Genomic DNA, 25,452 nt, shown 5'->3' with positions numbered 1-25,452 from the left:
GCATGCCAATGCCCCCACCCCTCCCCCCACAAAATTCCAGTCTTTCTGGCCCCCCCTTGGAGGCCCACTAGAAACCACAGATTTATTTTATTATGTAAATTACCCGCCTGCACAATAACAGTCTTTCTGCCCCCCAGAACCTGGTGAGAGCCAGTCAAGTCACCCCATCCTGGATTCCTCTTGGAGTCTAGTTTTCAAAAATGCATAGGTTTGCTTGGTTTCCCTAGGCGCAGGCAGAGCTAGGGTTAAAAAACTACAGCTAGGCACTTTGCAAAAAAAGGGTAACTTTTCACTGTGAGAATGTGGTGTGTCCACCTTGCGTTTTGGGCAGTTTCCTGCAACGGGCACTTGCCTACCCAAAAAAGTGAGGTACCATTTTTCTCCGAAGTCTTTGGGAAATGCGATGTGGGTGGAATTTTGTGGATCCATGCAGATTCCAGAACTTTCCACCACCGAAATGTGAGGAAAATATTTTTTTCTTTACAATTCTTTAGGTTTGCAAGGGATTCTGGGTAACAGAACCTGGTGTGAGCCAGTCAACTCACCCCATCCTGGATTCCCCTGGGTGTCTAGATTTTAAAAATGTACAGGTTTCCTATGTTTCCTTAGTTGCCGGCAGAGCTCAGGTTAAAATACTACAGCTAGGCACTTTGCAAAAAAAAAAGGGTCATATTCCACTGTGAAAATGTGGTGTGTCCACCTTGCGTTTTGGACCGTTTCCTGTCAGGGGGACTAGGCCTACCCACACAAGTGAGGTACCATTTTGCTCAGAATACTTTGGGGAACGCGGAATGAGTAGATTTTGTGGATCTACGCAGATTCCAGAACTTTCCACCACTAAAATGTGAGGAAAATGTGTTTTTCGGACAATTTTTTAGGTTTGCAAGGGATTTGGGGTAACAGAACTTGGTGAGCGCCAGTCAAGTCACCACATCCTGGATTCCCTGAGTTTCTAGTTTTGAAAATGTATAGGTTTGCTCAGTTTCCCTAGGTGCAGGGAGATCTAGGGTTCAAAAACTACAGCAAGGCACTTTGCAAAAAAAGGGTCACTTTTCATTGTGAAAATGAGGTGTGTCCCCGTTGTGTTTTGAGACGTTTCCTGTCGTGGGCACAAGGCCTACCCACACAAGTGAGGTACCATTTATATCGAGAGACTTAGGGTAATACAACATTGTAGAACAACTGTTATTACCTATTGACTTTTGATGCATTTCTGCCTTCCAAATGAAACACAATGTGTAAAAAAGAAGTAATTTTGCAAAATGACCTATAATTCTCATGCTAGTATGGGTACTGCCAATTTCGGAAATGTACAAATATCTACTGTTTCTAAACTCTCTATTTTGTTCCCATTTCAGAAATACATAGGTGTCTTTCATACCAATTTTTCCATGTATTCATTTTCCCCAAATAATTGCTATATACGCGGTGGTACATAATAAAAAACAATTACAAGGCGCTGCTCAGTTATTGGCTCTGGGTTCATCGGGTTCTTGGTGAACATACAAGTCCTGTATATCCCCACAACCAGAAAGGTCCAGCAAATGTAACGGTATATTGCTTTCAAACAGCTGTCATAATTAGAAGAAGTTACAGGTTAAAATTGTTGACACAAATGGCTGTTTTTTCAACTAATTTTCAATTTTTCCTGTAATTAACTGTTAGTTTCTATGGAGAAACATTGATGGGTCTTCACAAATGACCAATTGCTGAATTCAGAATGTTGTCTACTTTTATAAACTGTATAGCTTTCCAGGATCCATTATTGCTTTCATACCCATTTCTACCATTAACTGGAAGGAGGTTGAAAACACAAAAAATAGCAAAAATAGGCTATGTTCGAGGGAAATGCAAAAAGTTTGTAAAAATGTTTGGTTTTCTGACAAAAATCTGCTTGTCCCTGAAAGCTGGGAAGATGGCAATATCAGCACCACAACCCCTTTTTTGATACCATTTGCAGCCCTTTTTTCTCATTTAAAAAAAAAATAGAAATCTGTATTTTGGCTAATTTATGGGTCCCCTCCAAGGGAATCCACAAACCCTGGGTAACTTTAGAATCCCCATGATGATGGAAAAAAAGGACGCCAATTTGGCGTGGATGCCTTATGTGGTCAAACAACTACAGGGACCTAAGAGCGAACTGCCCCAAATAGCCCAAAAAAGGCCTAGCACAGGGGAAAAAAGGCCTAGCAGCGAAGGGGTTAATAAATGGTGCCACTCTGACTCTGTTTCTGCATCTCACATGTGTATTTCCTTATTTTAGATAGAGCACCCCTGCTCAAATTAAGGTAGTGTAGTGCACCCTAAAAAACACCCTCTAACAGTCTGTGAAGAATACACGAAGGCCAACTGCCAATTACAGTTTGTCCTGTGAATCAGGAACAGGCGTCTGGCATCAAATGTTTGGGACAAGAAAATACCAACTTTTTAAAAGTGTTTTTTTCAGAATTGTGACTTAAAACCCGTCTTTACCAATAAAAAGGATTTAAAATTACAATTCCTTAGACTTTAGATTTGACTTTACGACCTGCTCCCAATCAAATGGTATCACTTAAGCATGGGCGAATTTTGCGAATCTGGCGTTCGCGAATTTTGCGAGTTTGCGAACTCGCAATCTGCAAAATCCGCGAATTCTCGCGAATTTTTTTTTTGGTGTGTTTGCAAGGATTTCTGCCAGTTCGCAAGGATTTCTGCCAGTTCGCGAGGGTTTTGTACCAGTTCGCAATTGCGAACTTACATGTCGGCTCGCAAAGGTCACGATTATGTTGTTTCTACGTCTGGTTCATCATCACAGGTTCCCAGCACCCTCTGTTTCACCCCTGCCACCCTCTGTTTCACCCATGCCACCCTCTGGTATATCAATGCCACCCTCTGGTTCATCATCACTGTAGATTATGGGGGGAAAAAGCAAGCACACCTGCCTGCTTCAACTGACATGAATTAATTTGGGGTTGATTTATTAATGTATCACTGTTTTAAAATTCCAGTCTGGCACCTGCTTCCTTATCTGTAATTTGCTTTCTGTTGCAGTGCAATTTTTTTTCCAGGACCTTTGTGGCCTACTTGTAGCTATTCTATGAGCCTGCTGTGAGGGTCAGAGCAGGGTCATACAATTGTTGCAACTAGCAACTGAACTCTGGAGGGGCCCTTGTCAGGAAGCACTACAGGGAATGGTTACTAATGATGAGTTTGAACTTTTGAACCTGCTGAATGCTTTCACTATTGCAAATCTCGTTTTTCTGCAGAACAGCATTACAGCAACTGTAATGCCCCAAACAAGCTTATATGAGAAAGTTGATTTCTAATCCAAAAGTTATCCAAAGAAAATCAAAAGGCCTCAAATCAAAAAAAGTGCAGGCAAATGTCAACCTGAGGAGTTATTCTGATAAAAATCATAATTTTCAGAAGGTCTATGCTGCTTGCTAGTAGATTTCTTGTGCAGAATTGCAATTTTTGTAATTTCGCGAGTGCGAGATTGTTGCTGCCCGCCGCACCTACATGTTCGCAGTTGCGAACTTACACCGCACGCCGCAAAATTGTATCACCAAGAAAAAAAAATCCGCTGCGTGCGAATTTGCGGATTTTCGGTAAATTTGCGAGCGTTCGCGGATTGCGAATTTACCGAAAATCCGCGAGCGGAACGGATTTTCCGCCCATGCTTATCACTTATTAAATGTAATAAGGTAATTGAATGTTATCCTATGGGAGAGCTGAGCTTTGCAATAGTTAAAAAATAATTTGAGAGTTTTTCTCTACTTGACACATAAAAATTAAAAGTACATGTTCAACTTTTTAAATACAATGTACCCTGTCCTATAGGCTGTTTAGGGTAGGGTGACATATGTATTAAAAAGGGAGGTTTAGGCCTGATAGAAGGTTTATTATGCCATGTCAAAATGTCAGTTTAAAACCCCACACAGGCTGCAATGGCAGGCCGGAGACCAATCAATCATTCACTAGATTTGTATATCGCTTCTTGTCACCCATGATGGAATGCAGGTGCTAACAGAGTCCAGTTGATTAGCTGAATAGCCAGGCCTTTAGGGACTTCTGGAACTCTAAAAGAGATGGGGAGCTCCACAGATGAAAGGGTAGCTCATTCTATGTCTTCGCTACTAGGTAGGAGAAGGAGTGGCCTCTGTATCTGCTACGTCTGATGCAGGGAATGAGGGTTAGAGAAAGGGATGCGGAGCCGAAGTGTCTAGTGGGCTGATGGAAGTTCAGACGGTGGTTCAAGCAGGTGGTTCCACAGTTGAGCAGGTCTTTGTATGCATAGGTCAGGAGCTTGAACTCGTATCTTTTCTGTACAGGAAGCCAGTGGAGTTCCCTGAGGGTTCAAATTCACACCACCCCCTACCTCAAGGAACTAGGGGATGATGTTGGTTCGTCTGAATGACCCAGGACTAGTCTGGCTGCAGCATTCTGTATGGTGTGTAGTCGTCGGAAGAGATGAGCTGCGATCCCTGTATAGAGAGTGTTGCTGTACTCCAGTCGCCTGGAGATGAGGGCATGGGTGATGTGGCGTCTTGAGCTTTGGGGCAGCCATTTGAATATCTGATGAAGCAACAGACGATGAAGAAGCAGGAGGAGGAATTGACCTATGTTGTCATTATTAGCTTGTTGTCTAGAATGATGCCTAGGTTCCTAGCATGGTCAGCTGGGATAGGAGTAGGTCTGGGATCTGAGTCCCTACAGGTTTAAAGAGCTACTTAAGTGGATCAAAGCAAACACAAGGAGATGATGGACGGAATGCTAAAACTTTTCAGACACTCACCCCCTGTCACAGATCTGGGTTGAATCCAACATCGTTCTTGAGCTCACTTCACCACTCCAGTTCAGACCCAGCCATATGCAAATCAGTCATCACCCAGTTCCTCATGGGAACAGTCCAGCCCGAACTGCCAAGCCAGGTCTTCCCTGGACCGGAAATAGGCATCTGGGGACCGGCTTCAGGCTAACAGCCCCCATCAGCCAGGCTAGCTTCAATGCAGTGGCAAAGTGAGCAAAGGACCCACGTTGGGGCATACCCTGCCAACTTAGGGCAAACAAAGCAAACACAAGGAGACGATGGACGGAGCGCTGAAACATTTCAGACACTCACCCCCAGTCACAGGTCTGGGTTGAATCCATCATCGTTTTTAAGCTCACTTCGCCATCCCAGTTCAGACCCAGCCATATGCAAATCAGTCATGACCCTGTTTCTCATGGGAACAGTCCAGTCCAAACTGCCAAGCCAGGCCTTCCCTAGACCGGAAACAAGCATACTTGGACTGGTTTCAGGCTAACACCCCTCACCAGCCAGGCTAGCTTGAATCCAGTGGCAAAGTGAGCAAGGGACCCACGTCCGTGTTTAAAAGAGAGAGCCCAAGTACTTTAGCACTGGTCAGCAGTGGTAAAGTGTGCAAAGTCCCAGAACAAAAACAAAAAAAATGGGTTCAGAAAACAGAACGTGTAAAGGCAACAAGATTGGGAGTGACTGTGAAGAGAGGGTCAAGTCCGACACTGACCTTCACTCACCCCATTTGCATTTCTACATTGATCTGGATTGCCGGTTGAGAAAATATCACAGCCTGTAGCAGAATTTTGCCTTGGAGGAGTGGTTAGTGCGGGATCCTTTTCTGCTCTACTCACGCTACTTTGCTCACAACCACTATTTAATAGTTGCCATGGCACAGAGAATTTGACAAACGTAGGGCGTCTTGTGACACAATTACTCTCCTTTTTAATTCAAAATGTGCTCATTTTTGACATTGAGAATTGTTGGGGGACCAGTGCCTTTATTATTGGTTTTTGCTCATTTTTAAAACTGGTCAAGCATGGTGCACATCGTGTGAGTACCCCCCTCTTACTTGTATAGGCACAGCGGCCATCTTGATAGGGCTGCTCTCTCCGCGCGGTGAGCGCTCCTGCCTTTTCTGCTTTGCTCACGCTGCTTTGCTCACAGCCACTATTTAAGAGCGGGCATGGTGTGGAGACTTCCCCCACGTCCCTCCACATAAAAATAATGGCAGGTCCCGGGGGATGTGTCCCCGGGGCTGAAAATGGCCTGGGGAGGGGGCCACATGCCCCTCTTCTCTTATAAAATGTGGTGTGGTCCATGAGCTTATCACAGCCTGAGTAGGGGAGCCGTGTGTCTCCTCCCCACAAAAATAACTGCTGGTCCTGGTGATGGGGTCCCTGGGCTGAAACTGGCCTGGGGAGGGGTCCTCATGCCCTTCTCCCCTTATAAAATTATACAGGCTCAGGGGATGGGGTCCTACATCTTCCTATTAATACCTATATCCCCCCTTTAACTAATCTCTCCCTCCCATCTTCTACTTCATCACTCTTGCTATGCCACTCTTGTTACCTCTATGTCCTACTCCTATCCACTGCCCCATCCTGTTTATCTTACTCAGCAGAGCTGTAGGTCATTGTCTAGTAGGGATTTTAGAGATTTGTGAGGACCTGGAAAAAAATCCTTGCTTTAAAATTGTTAAATGTGGTAGTATGGGCCTGGTGAATCATGAACCCTTTGGCAGCCTGCACTCCCTCTTGTGAAGGACCTGCTGTATAGATAGAAAAGTATTCTTATGAAAAGGAGATAGGAGCGACAAGGCAGGGTAAACGAATTGTGGAGAAAATTATAAGATTTCGGTGAATAGTGAAAATCTTCAGCAGTGCTTTGATGTTTCCCGGTGCAGCAAGAATGTGAGTTCGCGATGGGGATTTATATGTGTTTGTGAATATTTTGCAGTTAACACTACAATTTCAAGTGTTATGTGTGTATATCTTATTTTGATCATATTTGCTGGTCCTGCAAACATTCAACAAATCACCCTTATTGTGTGTTTCCACAGAGGGAGAAAGAAGCTGGTTATACATTGAGCACCATGTAAAACGCTGTTGCAAGACAAAATAATCTGTGCAAAAAGAAATGGCTTTGCCAATGCTTGGCTGGGGATTCTTTTTTTGTATTTGGCTCTTTGGTGTGTCTTAACATAACTAACTGACAATAAGCCCTCATAATAAGAGAAATCAGGTGCTGCATAAATCTAGACGTGACCAACTAGTGTTGGCTTGGCTCTTTCAGTGAGAACATGGACTATGTACTATGTAATCCAAGGTTGTACGAAGTACAAGGCTAACCACAGCACCCTAAGTCAAAGCAGTAAGACAGAATGTTTCATTTCCTCAATGGTGCCTGGAATTGTCTTTCCTACGTTTGACAAGGACAACTGAGTCAAATTAAATGTGGATATGCAAACAGTCAAATGGGCCAAATTATTTTTTTAAGTAAGATACGTGGATAGTGAAGATATTTATTATTTATTATTTAGTTAGGAGATTATAAAGCGCACAGCTACCCCCAACATGGGTAATGCAGATGGCAGATGATAGGTGCAGAGTGGGGAACTAGAGTTTGGTAAACAACCAGGTCTTCAAGGCACGTCGAAAGATGGGTTCTGACTCAGAAGAGCAGGTAGACAGTGGCAGGGCGTTCCAGATTTTGGAGGTAATAACCGCAAAGGCTCTGCCACCCGTTCTAGTCCTGCAAAAATGGGGTGTAGCAGGGAGACGAAGATGGTTAGATCTGAGGGTCTGGCTGTGTTGCTAATGCTTAAGTCTAGCTCTCAGGTATTGAAGGGCCATGTCCCCGAAAAGCTCTGAAAGCCATAATGAGAGCCTTGAATTTAACACTTTTAATCACCGGTAACCAGTGGAGCTTCCTCAGGTGGGGGGGGGGGGTGATCGAGTGACGGAAAGGGATTTTACAGATCACTCTGGCCCGCAGCGTTTTGTACAATCTGTAGACGCCTAATCAGATAGGCAGGTGCCCCAAGGTAAAGACCTTTAGCTTGATTTAGATAGGATGTAATTAAAGCTACGGGACTCCAGGGGAAGAAAGTGGAGGAATATACGCAACATGTGGAGCATCCCAAAACAAGAGGAGGACACCTGTCTTTTTTGAGTTTTGCAGTACAGTTCATTGTCAAACCGGAAGCTGATGTTCCTCGCCGAGTCAACAGGCTTGGGAGGTGGCTTAATCCCAGGTGGCCACCACAGCGTAAGGTGGCGGGATTTTTTGATTGAAGAAGAGTATCTCGGTTTTGCCTGACTTAAGCTTAAGGGTGTTAAGTGACATCCACGCCGAGATGTTACTCAGGCAGTGTCTAAAGTTAGAGAATGCCGCTTTGGAATGTTCTTCAAAAGAAAACACCAATTGGGTCTAGTCAGCGTAGGAAATCTCCCTCACCCCACAGAATTCGACCAGCGCCGCAAGGGGTGATAGGTAGATGTTAAAAAGGAGAGGATTCAAGGCAGAGCCTTGGGGGACCCCGCATAGCAGGGGTTTCTCGTCTGAGAAGAAAGGATGGAGAAAAACTTGTTGAGTCCGGTTTCCCAGATAGGACCGGATACAGGACAGGGGCGTGCCCTGAATATCCATGTTGTTTAATCTATCCAGAAGAATAGGATAGGAAACTGTGTCAAACGCCACAGACAGGTCAAGCAGCACTAGCATGGCTGCTTTGCCTGAATTGATGCTCTCATGTATATTTCCGGAGACTTTGTAGCAGGGCGGTCTGAGTACTGTAGCTTGATCTAAAGCCGGACGGAGAGTCATGGAAATGGTTACGAGATCCCAAGTGGTTGGAAAGTTGTTCCTGAACTATTTTTTCAAGAATTTTTGCCAGAGCCTGTAGGAGGGAAAAAGGTCTGTAACTTTTAAAAACAGTATGGTCGGCATCAGGTATTATAAGAATCGGTACCAGAATAGCCTGTTTCCACACAGCGGGGAAGGTGCCAGAGCACAGAGAGGCGTTCCAGGTCTTATTCAATAGGGTGTTGATGAGAGGTGCCAAGAGTTTAAAAAACTGAGCCGGGCAGGGGTCGTTGGGAGAACCGGATTTACATGTTAAAAGTTTTTGAAGTGAGGCAACATGAGATTGTGTAGTTTAAATAGAGTTTGGAAGCTATACAAATGTTGAGAAATTAAAGTGCCTATTTTTCATTTTATCTAGAAGTGATATCTTCATCGTTTAACAAAAATCCAATTTTACTTTTGTTTGCCCATTTTGTTTGCTCTAGTACCTCAAATGTTCATTCATCTATACAAATATAGATTAACTTTATCAAGTACCAATGTATCCTCTATATCCCCATTTCTTCATTTTAGATGTTTGTTGAGTTCGACATATTGATGATCACATTCTCATAAAGCACAGACCTTGTGGTATGATAAGCCAATCTTGGCAATGCTTTCATGTGGCGTCAGGACAGGCGACGGATAAACATTTCTAAGGAGACTGTAATATTTAAGAACAACTGGAAAAGAAAGGCTAAAAGGTCAAATTCACATTTTTACAAATTATACTTTGCTATTGCAAACTTTAGCGCTCTTTTTAAAATAATGCTGCAAATCACCAACCACTTTTTGCATAATAATTTTTTAACCCGTACCTTCTTTTATATGTTACAACTGTTTCAAATCTTTGTGAACACAGCGTACTATTCGTGCCAGTGAATATGCAAACAGTTTCATGTTGTGTTTTGACTTCGAAAATGTAGCCTTCTCGCGTTCTGTTAATATCTCAAACCCAACATATTCCAGAAACATCCTTAGAAACGTTGTATTAAAGAATAATAAACACGCCTTTATTCACAAAATGTACTACATCCTGCATCTCTAGAACCTGTTCATTTAATTAAATATAAAATACATATTATGTCTGCACAATGTATTGCTGTTATCCAAGCTGAACGGAGGCTTAGAGTTTTGCCAGGTATTTCGGTAGCTGGCTCTGTAACCACTCTTTGGATAGTTGATGCAGTGCCTTCTGAAGTCTGGATAGCTATGTCTTAGAAGAAAGAAAACGTTTGGCACCAATGAAAAAAATCAGTGCTCCATCTCAGTCTGATCAAAGGAAAAGTTGGCAAGCGTTATTAAATCTGTCTTTGGGGTGGGTAAAGCTGGCACAGGGGTATTGTCTGGAAGAAGTGAGTCTCCAATGTCTACTGAATCTTTAGACTCACATGATAGAGCTCGCCTCCTTAAGCAGATGTCTGGACCAGCGGGGGAAAGGCAATGATGTGTCCTAGATAACAAGCTTGGCTCATTCGGCGGCTCTATCGATATGCAGGGAGGGCTATGTTTTTTCTTCTGCCTAGATGCTTGCAAGTTATTCATTTCACTTAAAACCTGACTTATGAAGCCAGAAGTACTGGAGATGAACTGATGTTGAGGACTGCTTTCCATGGAGCAAATTTCTATTGAATGTCTCCTAGGGTCATCCAACCAAGAAGCTGGTTTTCTTAGCAGTCCTTGTGCATCAACGCTATAGAACTTCTTGAGGTCCTTCAAAGTGACGTTGTTATCACTCCCCAAGTTCCTTTTGGATGTGAGAGGAGGTCCTGCTGAGTAGACACTTGATGTCCTGCATGGATGTAGCCCCAACTGCTCCTTGCAGTTGTTTATTTCATCTACTTCTTGATTGGCATGGTCTGGCGCAATCTCTTTTAAACGGTTGAGACTTGCACAAGGAGATGCAGGAGGCCTAGAAATATTGTATTGATCATGGAAAGGCCGTTGTGTGTGAACACTTGATCTCCCGCTCTTTGCTGAGTCTACTGATGATCGCTGAGCTGAAGAAATGCATTCTTGTTGCGAAGATATTGAGTAGTTTTGCATGGGTGCAATCTCGCTTATTTCACAGGCAATATTCTCCTTACTTTCTGTTCCAAATAAATCCAGGGAATCATTTCGTATTGCAACCTATTTAAAGATGCAAACCAAAGAACAGTATTAGATGACACACATAGACAAGTCAGTCACTGAATACAGGCAGTTTGTACCTTCAATTGAATGGTAAGACTTTCTCAATTGAGTAAGAATAATACTGTCACTCATTACTGTTGTGTTCCTTCATTCTGAAATCGGTAACAAGGCCCTGAAGAAAACAGAGATATTGGAAATGTTTTTGTCCCTGGGCCAGCTCCCCCCCACTGCTGCAGGCTGTGCCCCCACTCAAACCTGCACCTTGTTTCCAGTCCTTTCTCTGCTGATTTCGGGGTTAAAATGTTACCCCCTGTTGCCCCCCACACACCTTGACTGTAAATGTTTCCTACTTCTTTGTCAGGCTAACTCTAACTTTTGCCTCCTTCTTTTTCAGCCTAATTATCATGTTTGCCTCCTTCGTTTCAGCCTAACTCTAACTTTATCCTCCCTCTTCTCAACTTTTGCAGTCTTTTTCCAGCATAATTGTTAACTCTATACTGCCTTTCCCCCCGAAACTCCTCTTTTCCTACACTCTCCCCGGTCGTTCTCCCTCTGGCTTCCCCCTTATTGTGACTCCGCCCTGCGCCTCTCCACCTCCCATGAACCACTTAATGCAGGCCGCAGCGCGACCCCTTTGAGCAGGTCCCTGTGCCAGCTTCACCTGCTGCATCAGGCCACTCCCCGCTCAAACCTGGACCTCGCTGCCAGTCCTTAACGCAATTATTTTCTCCACTGATTTCGACGCTAATATTTTACTCCCTGTTTACCCCCTCATACCTTGACTGTAAATTTACCACCTTCATTTTCAGCCTAAAGTGTAACTTTTTCCTTCTACTTTTTTAGCATAACTCTAACGTCTGCCTCCTTCGTTTTCACCCTAACTATAACTTTTGCCTCCTTCATTTTGAGCCTAAATTGTAACCTTTGCCTCATTCTTTTTTCGGCCTTATTGTCACTTTTGCCTCCTTTATTTTCTGCCTAAATTGTAACCTTTGCCTCTTTATTTTTCAGCCTAACTCTAACGTTTGCCCCATTAGTTTTCTGCCTAACTATAACTTTTGCCTCCTTCCTTTTCAGCCTAAATTGTAACCTTTGCCTCTTTCTTTTTTCACCCGAATTGCAACTCTTGCCTCCTCCTTTTTCAGCCTTATTGTTATGTTTGCCTCTTTTGTTTTCAGCCTCAATATAACCTTTGCCTCCTTCTTTTTTTTTTTACTTTTGCCACCTTTTAACAGTCTAATTGTTAACTATTTGCTGCCTTTCCCCCCTGAAACCGCTCTTCTCCCACGCTCTCTCCTCTCGCTCTCCCTTCCGCTTCCCACTGTCTTGTGACCCCATCCAGCACCCTGCCCCCATCCAGCGCCCCGCCGCCTCCCAGGAACCTACTTAATGCAAGCTGCAGTTCTGGCGTGCCAGAGGCGTGCCCAAGACAAGCCTGTCTGCGCCGTCCACGCCTGGAAAGTGCCTAACGGCAGGACCCCTGGATCTCCACCCACCCACTGCTACATCAGTGCTGAGATTATAGCCCTGAACCCCAGACCCAGCAACAACAACTGCAGCCGCACATTCCATTGCTCAACTGCAGGACTCTTCTCCTGCTGACATCGCTGTTTCACCTTCAGTATCCGATTGCTCTCCCATGGGCCCCCGCCTACCACACCTGAACCATGAGAATCCAATGCCCCCTGATCAATTTCTATTCGCTCCTCAAACACACCACCAAGATCTGGGACACCGTCACCTCGTTTGCCCCGACATCGTCTTACTGACCGAGACCTGGCTCCGCCCCGCTTAAACACGTGACATGTCACCACCACTCTAAATGAATACAAAATCATACACTGGAACTGCATCAACAAATGCGGAGGTGGAATAGCCATCATCGAGAAATAATCCCTCCACTGCACAACAGCCACTGACGACACCATCCCCATCATGGAACACCTTAACTTCCAACTCAACACTGATGGCAAAACCACCATTAGAGGCACTCTGGTATCCAGTCCACCAGGATCATGGCAAATCTTCTGCGAGGCCATCTCCAACTTCATTGCCCCTCTGGCCATCAAATCAAGAAACTTCATCTTCTCAGGGACCTCATCTTCCACATTAATGACACCAACAATGCCAACCCAGAACCTAATCGATAGCATGAAAACCCTAGACCTCACCCAATTAGTCTCTGACCCCAAGCACATCACCGGGCACACACTGAACCCCATCTTCATAGCGGGCAACAGGATCAGGTACAGCCACACCTATGAAATCACATGGTCCGACCACTCAATTGCCCACTTCTCCATCCCAACCACCCTTGACACCCCCACCAACCAAACCAGCACCTCCCACAGGAGCTGAAACAAGGTAAGCAAAGATCTTTTGACCAAAACCCTCAGCAAATCCAACCCTGGCGCCACCTCCAATCACGAGGTCGCTGTCAACAAATTCAACTCAAGGATCCCTGAATGTGCTGACACAGTCGCCCCCGCAAACCAGCCAGACCAAGCAGAACACCAAGCACACCAGCCGGTTTACCCCGGAACTAAAATCCACCAAACACATATGCAAACGACTAGAAAGGATCTGACGTACCAGCAAAATGCCTAATGACCGAGTCAACTCCAAACTGGCTCTAAACATCGTTCAGAGAGTCCGCCTTCCACCCTACACCTCAGGCACAAAGAACATCATCTGCGGCGTTCCCCAAGGGTCCTCACTAAGTCTAACCCTTTTCAATGCATACATGGCCCCCCTTTCCACTCAGGTCAGAACCAATGGTATGAACATCATATCATACGCTGACAACACTCAGTTCGTACTTTCCCTATCCGCAGGCCTCATGAACAACAAAGCCAGCTTCTAGCATCACCAGCTGGATGCAAAACAACTGCCTCAAAATCAAAACTGAGGTACTTATCTTTGGGTGCAACAGATCCCCGTGGGACAACCCCTGGTTGCTAGCAGAACAAGGCCAGTCTCCCATACCCTCAGAACCTCGTCATCTTACTTGACAGCAGGCTCACCATGAAAAAACAGATAAACTCAGTATCCTCAGCATACTTCCTCATGCTCCGGAAAATCTTCGAGTGGCTCCCCATCAGAACCAGATGCACCGTCACCCAAGTCCTCGTCACCAACCGCCTGGACTACGGCAACACCCTCTATGTGGGGGACTGAACAGCTGCTAAACAGACTTCAGAACACAGCAGCCAGGCTGGTCCTCGACCTACCAATTTATTTATTTTATTTATTTATTTATGCATTTTTATATAGCGCGGACTTTACCCGAAGGCGTCAGAGCGCTTCACATTAGGAACAGAAATGAAACATAATGAGAAACATTACAAAAGAGCAGATTACTAAAACATACGTTACTTACATAAGGTAATAGTGACAATTGTGAGCAAACAAAAAACATGAGGTAGTAAAAATTGTGAGCAACCAAAAATACATGAGGTAGTAAAGGTAATAGTGACAATTGTGAGCAAACAAAATACTTGAGGTAGTAAAAATTGTGAGCAACCAAAAATACATGAGGTAGTAAAGGTAATAGTGGCAATTGTGAGCAAACAAAATACTTGAGGTAGTAAAAATTGTGAACAACCAAAAATACATGAGGTAGTCAAAAGTGCACAAGAGGAAAAGTGACAAGTGTGCAGTTATAAGAGAAAACAGAGTATAATTTGAGGTAAAATACTGCAATAAGTGCTAGGCACAAGAACAGGCGTTACGTAGGCAAGGTGGTACTTGTGCAAGTATCAAAGGTAAAAACATGTGAGAGGTAGCAATCGTGTGTTACAAGGGCAAAGTGTTGTGTGCATGATACAAAAGGGCACCGAACACAAGTACATGGAGAATACTGCAAAAAAGGCAGACACTCCCACCACAGGAAAACACTGGGAAGGCACTCCCATGGTCATGGAAAGTAGAGAATATCAGTAGTGGGAAGTCTTCCTCCAAATAGCAAGATACCAAGGCGAACCCCCATCACCCCTCACCTCAGAACACTCCATTATCTCCCCATCCACTAGATGTGTCAACTTAAAGTGCTGACCCATGCCCTCAAGGCCCTGCACAACGAAGAACCTGCCTACCTTAACCTAAGGTTGAACTTCCACCAACCCATCAGACATCTGCACTCCACCCCACTCTACATCACTCCACTACCGACCAAGCAGGAACAGGGGCCGCTCCTTCTCCTACCTTGCCGCCAAGACTCAAAACGGCCTCCACCTGCAGACCTCCCCCACCCTGCAGGAATTCAGAAACGGTCTAAAGACCTGCTGTTCGACTAACGGCTCCAAGCTGCAGCTACCCCCAGCACATGGATGCCCTCATGGGTGATAAGCTATCCTTTACAAATCCTGATTGATTTTATGCTTGTCTTAAGTGAGGTTAGGGGATGCCGGCAAATTGTCATATTTCCCTCTTCCTGTTAGTGGTTATCATCATCAAATGTATGCTAAACTTATCCAGAGTGAAAGTCTACTAGTAACACTATTTCAACTACTATCACAATAACTACAGTGACATACTGTCACTGCACTACTAGTACTATCACTATCACATCTAATAATACTACTGCTATTACAGAGATTACTATAACTGCTGCAACTATTTCAACCTATCACACCAACTACCACTACATTAATATTACAGCTACTACTTCTTGTACTACTGCTTCTACTGTTTCTACTGCAACTAGAAATACATTATTGTCATTACTACTACAACTTCCTCTATTACAAACACTACTTCTACCACTTATATAACTATTTCAACCACTAATACAACTAGTTCAATCATTATTTATACCACTACTATAAATAACACTACTATTGTTAGTGCCGCTAGTATTATTACCTCAATACTAATGCTTAACCTACTCTGCTCTTAATGCCACTGCGTGTACAATCACCACCACTGCTATACTATTAATAATACATTAATTCAGTATTGTTATTGATTTTATTAGGCTATTCTAACTCCCCCATTGCCAAAGTGCATCTTATGGAGGGACTATTTAATGTGTTGTAGTCTGCGCATTGATTTGAGATAGAATTATTGCAAGGTGACAACTGTCACTTGAAAAAGGTAGTGCTGCTCCACCAAAAAGAGTTTCTTAAATATAGGTCTGCCCTTTCCAATGCTTCTATAAGCATCTACGCCATCTCACGGCTTCCTGCTGCCCCCTGCGAACGATCGCTTTACATTTGTGCTGGAAGCAGATAAGAAAGTGTAGGTGATTGAGCGGGGGACTTACAACAAGTCTTGAGTAGGAGAGCAGATAAGAGAAAGAGGCAATGTACCTCTAGAGGAAACGTATGTTTGAAGTGTGAAGCGTTTACTTGCTTGGCAAAGCATGTTAATGCAAGATGCGAGTGGAAGTCAAATGATATCTGTTTATTTCGAAGGAACGGTTATTTTAACGGACATAATGCTTCCACTCACCTGCCTTCGAAGCATCCTTTGAGCAGAAGGAGAACGCAGGGGTGGCGGTATTTTGGGGATGCTGTCAGATTCCATATTGCTGCTTAATTTAACACAGTGAAGAGGTTCCTTTGGAACTTGCAACAGGTGAGAGGTATCTGCGGGCTGGGACTGCACAGACGCTGTGGAGCCTGGAAATACAAGCAAGAACATCAGTATCTGAGGATACATATAGAATAGCAAATCAATATTCATGCATTGGAGCCTATTGGATGTATGTCATTACAATGCATGCTTTTAGAACGCATGCCATTAGGACGCAATTTTTACGACGCAAGTCGTTACAACGACTTGCGTTGGGGGGCGCTGGATAGTGAATAGTTTAATTTACTATTCCAACTCCAGTCCCCGTGGATAGTAGGGAAGGTGTTGGATAGTAATTAAACTATTCTCTATCCTAGAGCGCCCTCCAGCGCAATTCGTTGTAATGACTTGGGTTGTAAAAGTTGCGTCGTAATGGTAGTGCGTTGTAAAAGTTGCGTTGTAAAGGATGTTTCCCAGCCTATTCATCAAAACCCTGAGATTTCATTAACATATTCCATTAGTAATCGGGGAGTCTTCATTTAGCAGCTGTATGCAGCCCGGGCAAAGACAGTACATTCTACCAAAGGTGCATGGATGCCTGTTGGTCATCTTCCATAGACCTCGGGCTTCACCCCTCTTGTGATTACTGTTAAGGCCCCACTTTAGAGGAAGGAGTAGTTAGGAATGGAGATACAGGGAGGCTGTTATTAATGTCATCTCTGTACCTAACTACATCCAGTACGAGCTAATCGTCATCGAATGCGGAATGACTGTGCAGAACCAGTTTTTAGCGCTTGGAATTCCCAATGCCGTTCAGTGAGGGTACGGGTGAGGGTGGGGGAGGGTTAATGCTTGCATTTAACACCTGTGGTGAACACCTGGTATATGTGAGTGTGAGGATGTAGTGGGGGAGAATATGGGGGTGGAAGATGGGAGTCTGGCTCAAGGTAGAGGGGAGTGTGACCTGGCAGCGAGAACATTGCATGTTGCTCTGTGTAGTAGTAAGGAGTTAGGCGAGGACCTGGTCCTGGAACTAGGCCTCTTTGCAAGTGTTACAACCCTCTTAGGACATCACTTGGTTTGGAGTATAAAACTAGATTTAGATTGGCTTCTTAATAATGGAAGGGTGTGCAGGGCTCGAAAAAGAATGTTGCAGACTGGAGGATATTGATTTGGGGGGAATCGGTTGGCTAGGATGGGGTGCATTCAGGAAAACAACGGGTTCCCATTCTAACATCAAAGTATGAGTTCTGCGTTCACTGGCTGAGGTTCAAAAATAGAATCAAGTTCAAGGCCCTCTGTCTGACCTATAAAGCCCTCCACGATTCTGGACCCTCCTTCATGAAGAAAGTCCTTTCCTGGTACACCGAACTAGAAACCTAAGATCATCAAGCATGTTCAATATAAATTATATTAGATTTAATAAATCTAAATGGGGTGGCAGTAGCTTTGCAGTCAGAGCAGCCATATCCTGGAACCCGCTGTCATTCAGCATAAGGTTGGCCCCTTCCTTGCTTCAGTTTAGGAAATACTTGAAAACATGTCTTTTCAATCAGTAGGATCTCTAGCTCTGCTCATCGTTGCTCAAAGATTCAGTGCCAAGACACCTCTGGGTATACATCGCGCTTTGCAATTTGGGTAACAAAACATAACAATAAAAACACACAAAACCAATTTCTAAAAACAAAGAACAATTCAATATGAAAAGTGATACCAAAATGCCTAAAATCCCAAAAGAGGAATCAGTTGTTCAAATTTGAGGGCAAAACACATCTAAAATAGGTACAGTACCAATCATAAGTCACTATTCGTGGTTGACTGGGACCTAGGCATGACTTTAAGCCGTCTACAATGGGATGGATGTTTGATACACCAAGCAGGTTGTCCTGCTCAAAGATTTTACCTTCTGACTTAGCCTCTGAAATGGAAGTTGAAATCCTCCAGCGAGGCAGGGTTGCAGGCTGTAGCCAGTGAAGTCCTCTAAAAGTTGGATAGTTGTTGGATGAGGTTCTACTCAAGCCACTGGTTGTGGCAATAAAACCTCAAAATTGGAAAAATTAAAACTTCACAGCCACTGCTCTTCTTGGGCAAATACTTTGAGAATCTTCTCATGGACAATATTACTACATTTGGACTTTTGGATTCTTTTTTGGAGCTCAAACTCTTTCAACCGGGCAAGCCTGGAAGCTGTATCTGACAAAATTCTCTTGAAGTCAAGCAGCTTTGCCATGAGGTCTTTTTTTGCTCTGCAGGTCTTGCAAGTCCAAAAATATTTAAAGTACCAACTTTTTCAGACTTTTTGTGGCAGCTCTTCTTGGCCATTTCTAAGACTCTAAGGCCCACTGGGGCATCACCACCAGCTGGGTCCAGTCCAGTTCCAGTTGCTAGTGGTCAGCTGGTCACTCCTGTAAAAAAGGCCTCTTGCAGCTTATTGCGCCCCTGTAGCCACGTATGAGGTCAGCCGAATGATCCTAGGTGTCCACTTCTCAGTCCTAGGTACAAATGGGAATAGGTCCAAACATTCATTCTTAACATAGGTCATAGACAGGTGGTCTAGCCCTGTTATCTTATTTTGTAGGTCCAAAATAAATGTGCTCTTATGAGCTGTGGGTGAGTTGAATTTTGGCAGGATATACTATTCAGTGGGTGAGGGCTGAAGAGAATAAGGTTCCCGGGGGCAATCTTTTCCACTTATGCAGCACATCCTGTTTGCTTACTGTAAACTATACCACAGTGGACTATTAAGGGTAACATCGAACATGGCAGCATCCTTCTGCCCTAGACGTTTCTGGTACCCCAGTCAGGGAAATGAGCAGTCCCCTTTCAACCCCACTAAACTAGCTCTGGGGCCAGCTCCCTGTTCCACTGGGTTGATGCCTTGCTGGATGCCATTTTGCAGGGAACAAATGCTTCTCCTCAGATCGCCTTTTACACTGAAGTATAGAGGGACAGGCCTTAGCTTGGTCCCTTTGAATTAAATGAAGTTTCTAAACTCTCCCCAGCCCCCCTTCCTGAGCTGAAATGATTCACTTACCGCACACCCAGGACTTCCTGCCAACAGGCTTAAGCCATTGTTTCCGCTCTAGGAGCAGGTTTTTTGACCTGATTAAGGGGAGGCACTGACAGGGGTCCGCTGCTGGCAGGCTAAAGCTAATTAGCCTACTGGAGGACCAGGCAAAATCGATTTTGTTTTTAAGTCAGATTTCATAAATATTTATCAAACATCCACCTCCACTAGTAAAATGGATTTTTAATGAATATTACAAATAGTGGTTCCTGCAGCTTATCCCAAACCCTTTACAGTGCAAAAAAGCACTTGGGGGGCTTTGCACAGTTGGTACATGTCAAGCCTTCTTGTGTGTACCACTTTTAAACACTAGGCACCCTACCTTGTGGACACACAGCCTACTTAGGTGTGACTCATTTAATATTTAAAAGTAGTATTCTTTCTGTCAGAAAGGTATACTTTGACAGGTTCACCTGCAGGTTTAAAATCTACAGGAGTCAGACTATGCAGCCCTGTCTGAATCCATGCTTTCCTAGTCAGTCTAGTGGATGCTACAACATGTGCTGCAGTTCACAGGTGACATTTATGTTTCCATGCCACTGGTGTATATCCTGCATCATGTGCCATGGCCTTACTGGAAAGTTAAATATTACATTTGGGGTTTATCCAATTTTCTACATTTTAGAGGCTACAGCACATACACTGGGGATTAGAGAGCAGTGCTGTGGTGTGCAGAGTAAAAAAAAAACAGAAAAATATAGGGTGATTATGAAAAAAGAAGGATTTTCTCTCAATTGGATTTGTAATGGTACATTTGTTGGAATGGATTTTGTTACTTTACATTTGAGAATATGTTTTACATGTGTCGGGTGATGTCTTTACATGGCTTAGGAGGGAGGTGGCTATTTTGTTGCTTAGTGAGGGCTGTCATTGTTTTTGTGTTTCAGTCCTACAAGTATTTCGTCCCAAGTCTTTACACCTTCATGACCCAAATAGCGTCCCAGTAACACATTTTGGACATCATTTTTAGCCTTTCCCTGTTTAGACAGTTCTTTTGCTATTCCTGCACCTGTGGTGCTTGTGTCGATATCCAAGATGTAGTCATTTGCTGCTTTGCTAGCACTGATGCAAGATTCATTAACTTGTTTTCTAGTTTCACTTTGGGCGTTCTCTTGTAGAATCTCAGAGTGTAGACCTCAAGATTACAGAGGTTAGAATCAGAAATAAATTCAGAAGTTAAAAGTGACTGGCAGAAGTGACTGCTCTCCATAGTTGCTCAGCACAGGACAGTACCGGAACATTTGTGTAAAGTCTGCCTCACTGGCTGAGCATCTCAGGCAAGACAGCACAGACGGGCCCCCCCCCCTTTGGACACCAGCCAGTCCACCATCTCCAACTGGACACCAATCACGGCCCAAGACACCGCCTCAACCATGAAAGGCATCCACTTGGGGGCTCCCACTGACCCCTAGCCCACTCACATCCACCAAAGAGTCGCGGCCACCATCGCACCCGAACTACAACAAACCACCAACTCCACCTTCAAAACAGGTACCGTCCCACATGACTGGAAGCGCGCTGAAGTGAAACCCCTGCTCAAGAAGCCCACAGCTGATCCCACCGACTTCAAGAACTATCTGCCCACCTCGCTCTTCCCCTTTGCAGCCAAAGTTGCAGAGAAGACAGTCAACAGGCAACTGACATGATTCATCGAAGAGAACGCCGTCCTCGCCCCGTCCCAATTGGATTCCGAAGCAACCAAAGCACCAAAACCACCCTACTCACCGCCACATAAGACATCGCACCTTCCTGGACCAAGGCCACTCCGCAGCCCTCATCCTACTCGACCTATCAGTAGCCTCTGTCACCGTCTACCACCGCACAATAGTCGCCAGACTAAACAAACCAGGCAGACGAGAAACATCCCTGGACTGGATCCGATCATTCCTCACCGGAAGTAGCCAAATGATTAGACTGCCACCCTTCCTCTACAACCCGACAAAAATCACCTGCAGAGTCCCACAGGGGTCATCACTGATCCCGACCCTCTTCAACATCTACATGGGCCCCCTCGAAGCCATCGTCCGACAACACGGCCTCAACATTGTATCCTAAGCGGACGACACCCAGCTCATCCTCTCCCTCACCAAAGACCCCACCACCTCCAAACTCAACTTCCAGAAAGGAATGCAAGACATTGCAGTCTGGATGACCAACAGCTGCCTGAAGTTCAATGCAGAGAAGGCAGAAGGGTCCTTGTCCTCTGAACCACCCCTTCAGCATGTGAAAACACTTGGTGGCCGAACGCCCTTGGAAGCCCACCTACCCCCTCATACCACACCAGAAACCTCGGCATTGTACTTGACTCATCACTCACCATGAACCGACAGGTCGACGCCGTCATCACCAGCTGTTTCAACACCCTCTGAATCCTCCGCATTATTTTCAAATGGATCCCCCCTTAGTCAAGGGAGACAGTCACACATGCACTCATCACCAGCACACTGGACTATGGAAGCACACTCTTTGCTGGCATCAACAAGTCCCTACTCCACAAACTCCAGACAATACAGAACACCGCCGCCAGACTCGTCCTCGGCATCGCCTGTCACGAACACATCAGCAAATACCTACGAAGACTCCACTGGCTCCCTGTGGAGAGAAGAGTCACCTTCAAGATCCTCATTCACGCCTACAAATGCCTACACAACAACGGACGCAAATACCTCAACGACAGAGTCAACTTCCATGTACCCAAAAGAAACCTCTAATCTTCCAACCTCACATTGGCTGAGACCCCGCGCATCCACAGAGCCAGAGCAGGTAGAAGATCCTTTTCTCACATTGCAGCCAAGACCTGGAACGAGCTAACGGTAGACATCGGATGCGCCCCCTCCCTGAACACCTTCAAGAAGACCCTCAAGACCTGGCTCTTCGACTAAACCGATCTGCGGACCCCCCCCTCAGTGCCCTGAGACCCTCACGGGTGAGTAGCAAGCTTACAATTCCTTGATTGATTGATTGATTGATTGATTGAGTGTCTGGTGTATTTGAACATATTGTGGGTAATCTATGTGGTGTAAAGTAGGGTCTAAGGTGCATATACATTGTATCAATTTAAATCTTGAGTATCTGGAGACCCTCACTAAGGAGCTCTAATGCCATGCCCATTCTGTTTTTGTAAGTTCTCTGTTTAAATCTGTTGCACATTTTCTCTGAACGTTGCAAGATCAGTCTTAGTTCGTTCTGTAATACTGTAGAGTTGTAACCGCTTTTCAGGCTTTGGCATGAGTTAATTTGGTAGGTAGAACTGTTTTTTTTTGTATGGGTTTCCACCATTCCTCCATATTAATTTGATGTGTCAGGTTGCTGCTCCATTAGTTAAAAATAGATTGACTGGTAGGGTATTAGTGTATTGCATCTCATCAAATTACTGTAATCGGTCTTCTGCAAATAGGTATCCCATTCCGGATACACCTGAACTTTGCCAGATTGCAAAGTTTCCACTGATTCTAGTTTACCGGTTTTGAGCAATTCCATGATGGGAGGGAGGTGTGGTTAGTTTCCTTTTAGACAAGACATTGTTTCCAGTAATATTTAGCAGTGTCTAGTAATCCTGACCGAAACTAGGGCCTATTGTATGCGAACAGCGTCATGAATACCAGTAACATACAACGTCTGGGCCTCCATTATAGTTTGACTTATCTCCATGCGGATATTTTAACCATCTAAATACCCATTACTATTGTGCAAACAAATAGTAGTTTCCATGGTCTGCTTTAGGATTTTCATAGGTATATTTGCAAAGAAATACAAAAATATGAGTTGCATGATCCTCTCTGAAAGTGCCAGCTGCCCATTGTGAATAGACGCAATTTAACGTAATAGCTTCTCTGGGGGATGGTAGGGCTATATCTGTGTTTCCCACTATGGTGTCTGCATCTTTGCAAAACCCTTGCATTCCCAAATATGGGAAGAAACATAGGGGCAGATTTAAAAGCCCCTTGCAACACTTTTGCATCCCTTTTCCCATGTTAAAAGTGATGCAAGAGTGGCACAAGGGGCTTGTAAATAAGCCCCATAATGCCTATCTCCGTGGCAATTCAGGTAGATGTGACGCTTCTTGTGGCGTATGCACCATCCGGGGGGAATAAACATGATTGTCTTTTAGTTCTGACAGCTGTTCGAAATGTTCTGATTGCTCTACTATTGGGTTTAGGACTCTGCCTGCATTTTGAGATAAAGTAATACATCAACATATAATGAAATCATATGCAAGTGCCTGCGTATCTAAATTACTCTGTTATTTCTTTTCTTCTAACCATTGCTGCTATTGGGTCATTTTCTACTCTTGGCTTTGGTTATCTCCCTTTCTAGGGTCCTACGGACATCAAATCCCCATCTAGCTAAACATAAAGCACAACTAAATCTGTATCATGGAGCTCTCAAACCTAAAATCTTTGGGGCAGATTTACAAGCCTCCTGCGCCGCTGGTACGTCACGTTGCATGACGCAACCTGCTGAGTGATATTTACAAGCACAGGTAAAGCCACTCTGTGTGACTTTACCTGTGCTTGAAAATATCACCCCTTTTTACGCAACACTTTGTGTGTTAGGGGCGTGACATGGGTATTGCTGTGGGTGTTCCCACACAACACCCATGTCCACTGATGCATGTCCAGATTTACGAGGAATCCTGAATCTGGAAATGCGTCAGAATGCTACGCCACCCTAGGGGTGGCGTAGCGAGGTGCATTGAGAAGAAATGTTTTCATTTCTCCTCGTTTCTTTCCTCTTTCAATGCATGATGCATTCTACAGCACACATTGGAAGAGGTAATCACCACAAATGATCTCCCCACGAAGCAGGCATTCTTTCACCATGGTGCAAGGGTGCCGGCGCATGGCAGCAGTTTGTGTGCCAGCACAGGGGGAAGCACAGAGATGCAACATATTGTTGTAAAGGTCGCATCCCTGTGCTTCGAAATTACTGCAACGCGGCACAGCAAAATGATTTCAGCACCGTACTACGTTCGTTTTTTGTGAATCTGTCCCTAAATTCAAGCAAAATTTTGGGTTGTTGCAAAAATTGTTGGATGCTGCCAAAGTGTCGGCTACTGTTTTTGTCATTTTTGCTATGTATAAATGAATTATTAACATATGTTCAGAGTTCAATCAGCTGGTTAGTTCTAGTCTTTAATACATAAAACAGCTAAATAATTGCATGAGCAGTACTCATAGGTTCACGATGTAAAGGAAAATTATTATGAGTTTGAAGTACCATTTTATCTAATAGTGGAAACTAACTAACAGGACAAAGTTATATTTTCCAGGATTGTATTGCTGATTTATTTTTTTAATGTATTTTGTATTTTTTAAAAAGGTACCGCTAAGACATAGTAGTCACAAGTACAGGATAAGCAATGCATTTCATCCCCTTTACATGCAGACTTCAATGAGCACCAGTAAGTGTAATAATGCGAACAGAATAGGAAATCATACTGTGCGACTTACGGATGGGTGTGCACCCAATGTGTGTTCGCTGCGTATGGAGTCCCTCTGTGTTTCATAGGTAGTGAGCAGCATTACTGGGTTGTGAGCTGGCAGTGCCTTCGAGCGAGGGGAGATAAGCTTGCAGCGGCTGCCATATTTCTCGAGGTCTAGATGTTGGCGGCTGCAGGTATGCATGTAAGTTGCTGTTTGTGTTACAGTGGATTAAGCTATTAATCCATGCATTTTGTGCGGGCAGGTGCCTGCTGCCCCATTGTATGGCAAGTTCACTTTTGGCGAGTAGGAGAGAAATAGCAATGAAGTGGCGCAAGGCGATAGGGATGTCATGGATGAATCCCAGGAGTGCCATTAATGGTGAAGGTGTAAGTGTGATTTGAATCAGAAGTGACAGCTCAGCAAATCTGGTCCGCCAGTACTGGGCTATCTTGTTGCATGTCCACGCCATATGGGCAAAGCCTGCTGATGGAGAATGACATTTGAGGCAAGCGTGGGAGCGGGAGGGGTCTATCTTATGTAGTTACACTGGTGTGCTATATGCCCGCCAGAGGAATTTGAGGGGAGAAATTTGTGGCGATGATTAAGGGAGATCAGTTGTGTCTGGCTACCACATTTATACCACTGGGAATGAGTCAGTGAGTGCCCAATATCCTGTTCCCAGGCCAAGC

General features: G+C 44.4%; 1 protein-coding gene across 1 annotated transcript in view; it reads right to left on the bottom strand.

Moving 5' to 3' along the window:
* Positions 1-9,615: 9,615 nt before the first annotated feature.
* CACNA1G (calcium voltage-gated channel subunit alpha1 G) overlaps positions 9,616-25,452 on the bottom strand; it is a 787,437-nt gene continuing 771,600 nt past the window's right edge. The window contains exons 36-37 of the mRNA XM_086930846.1: positions 16,208-16,377; positions 9,616-10,753 (exon numbers count right to left, since the gene is read on the bottom strand). Of these exons, the coding sequence (XP_086786972.1) occupies positions 9,878-10,753; positions 16,208-16,377 (1,046 nt within the window). The 3' untranslated portion in view covers positions 9,616-9,877. The remainder of the gene's footprint in view (positions 10,754-16,207; positions 16,378-25,452) is intronic.

This window comes from Lissotriton vulgaris, chromosome 7, assembly GCF_964263255.1.
Source record: "Lissotriton vulgaris chromosome 7, aLisVul1.2, whole genome shotgun sequence".
In the NCBI taxonomy this organism is placed as follows: Eukaryota; Metazoa; Chordata; class Amphibia; order Caudata; family Salamandridae; genus Lissotriton; species Lissotriton vulgaris.
This window is presented reverse-complemented; position numbering and strand designations above follow the sequence as displayed.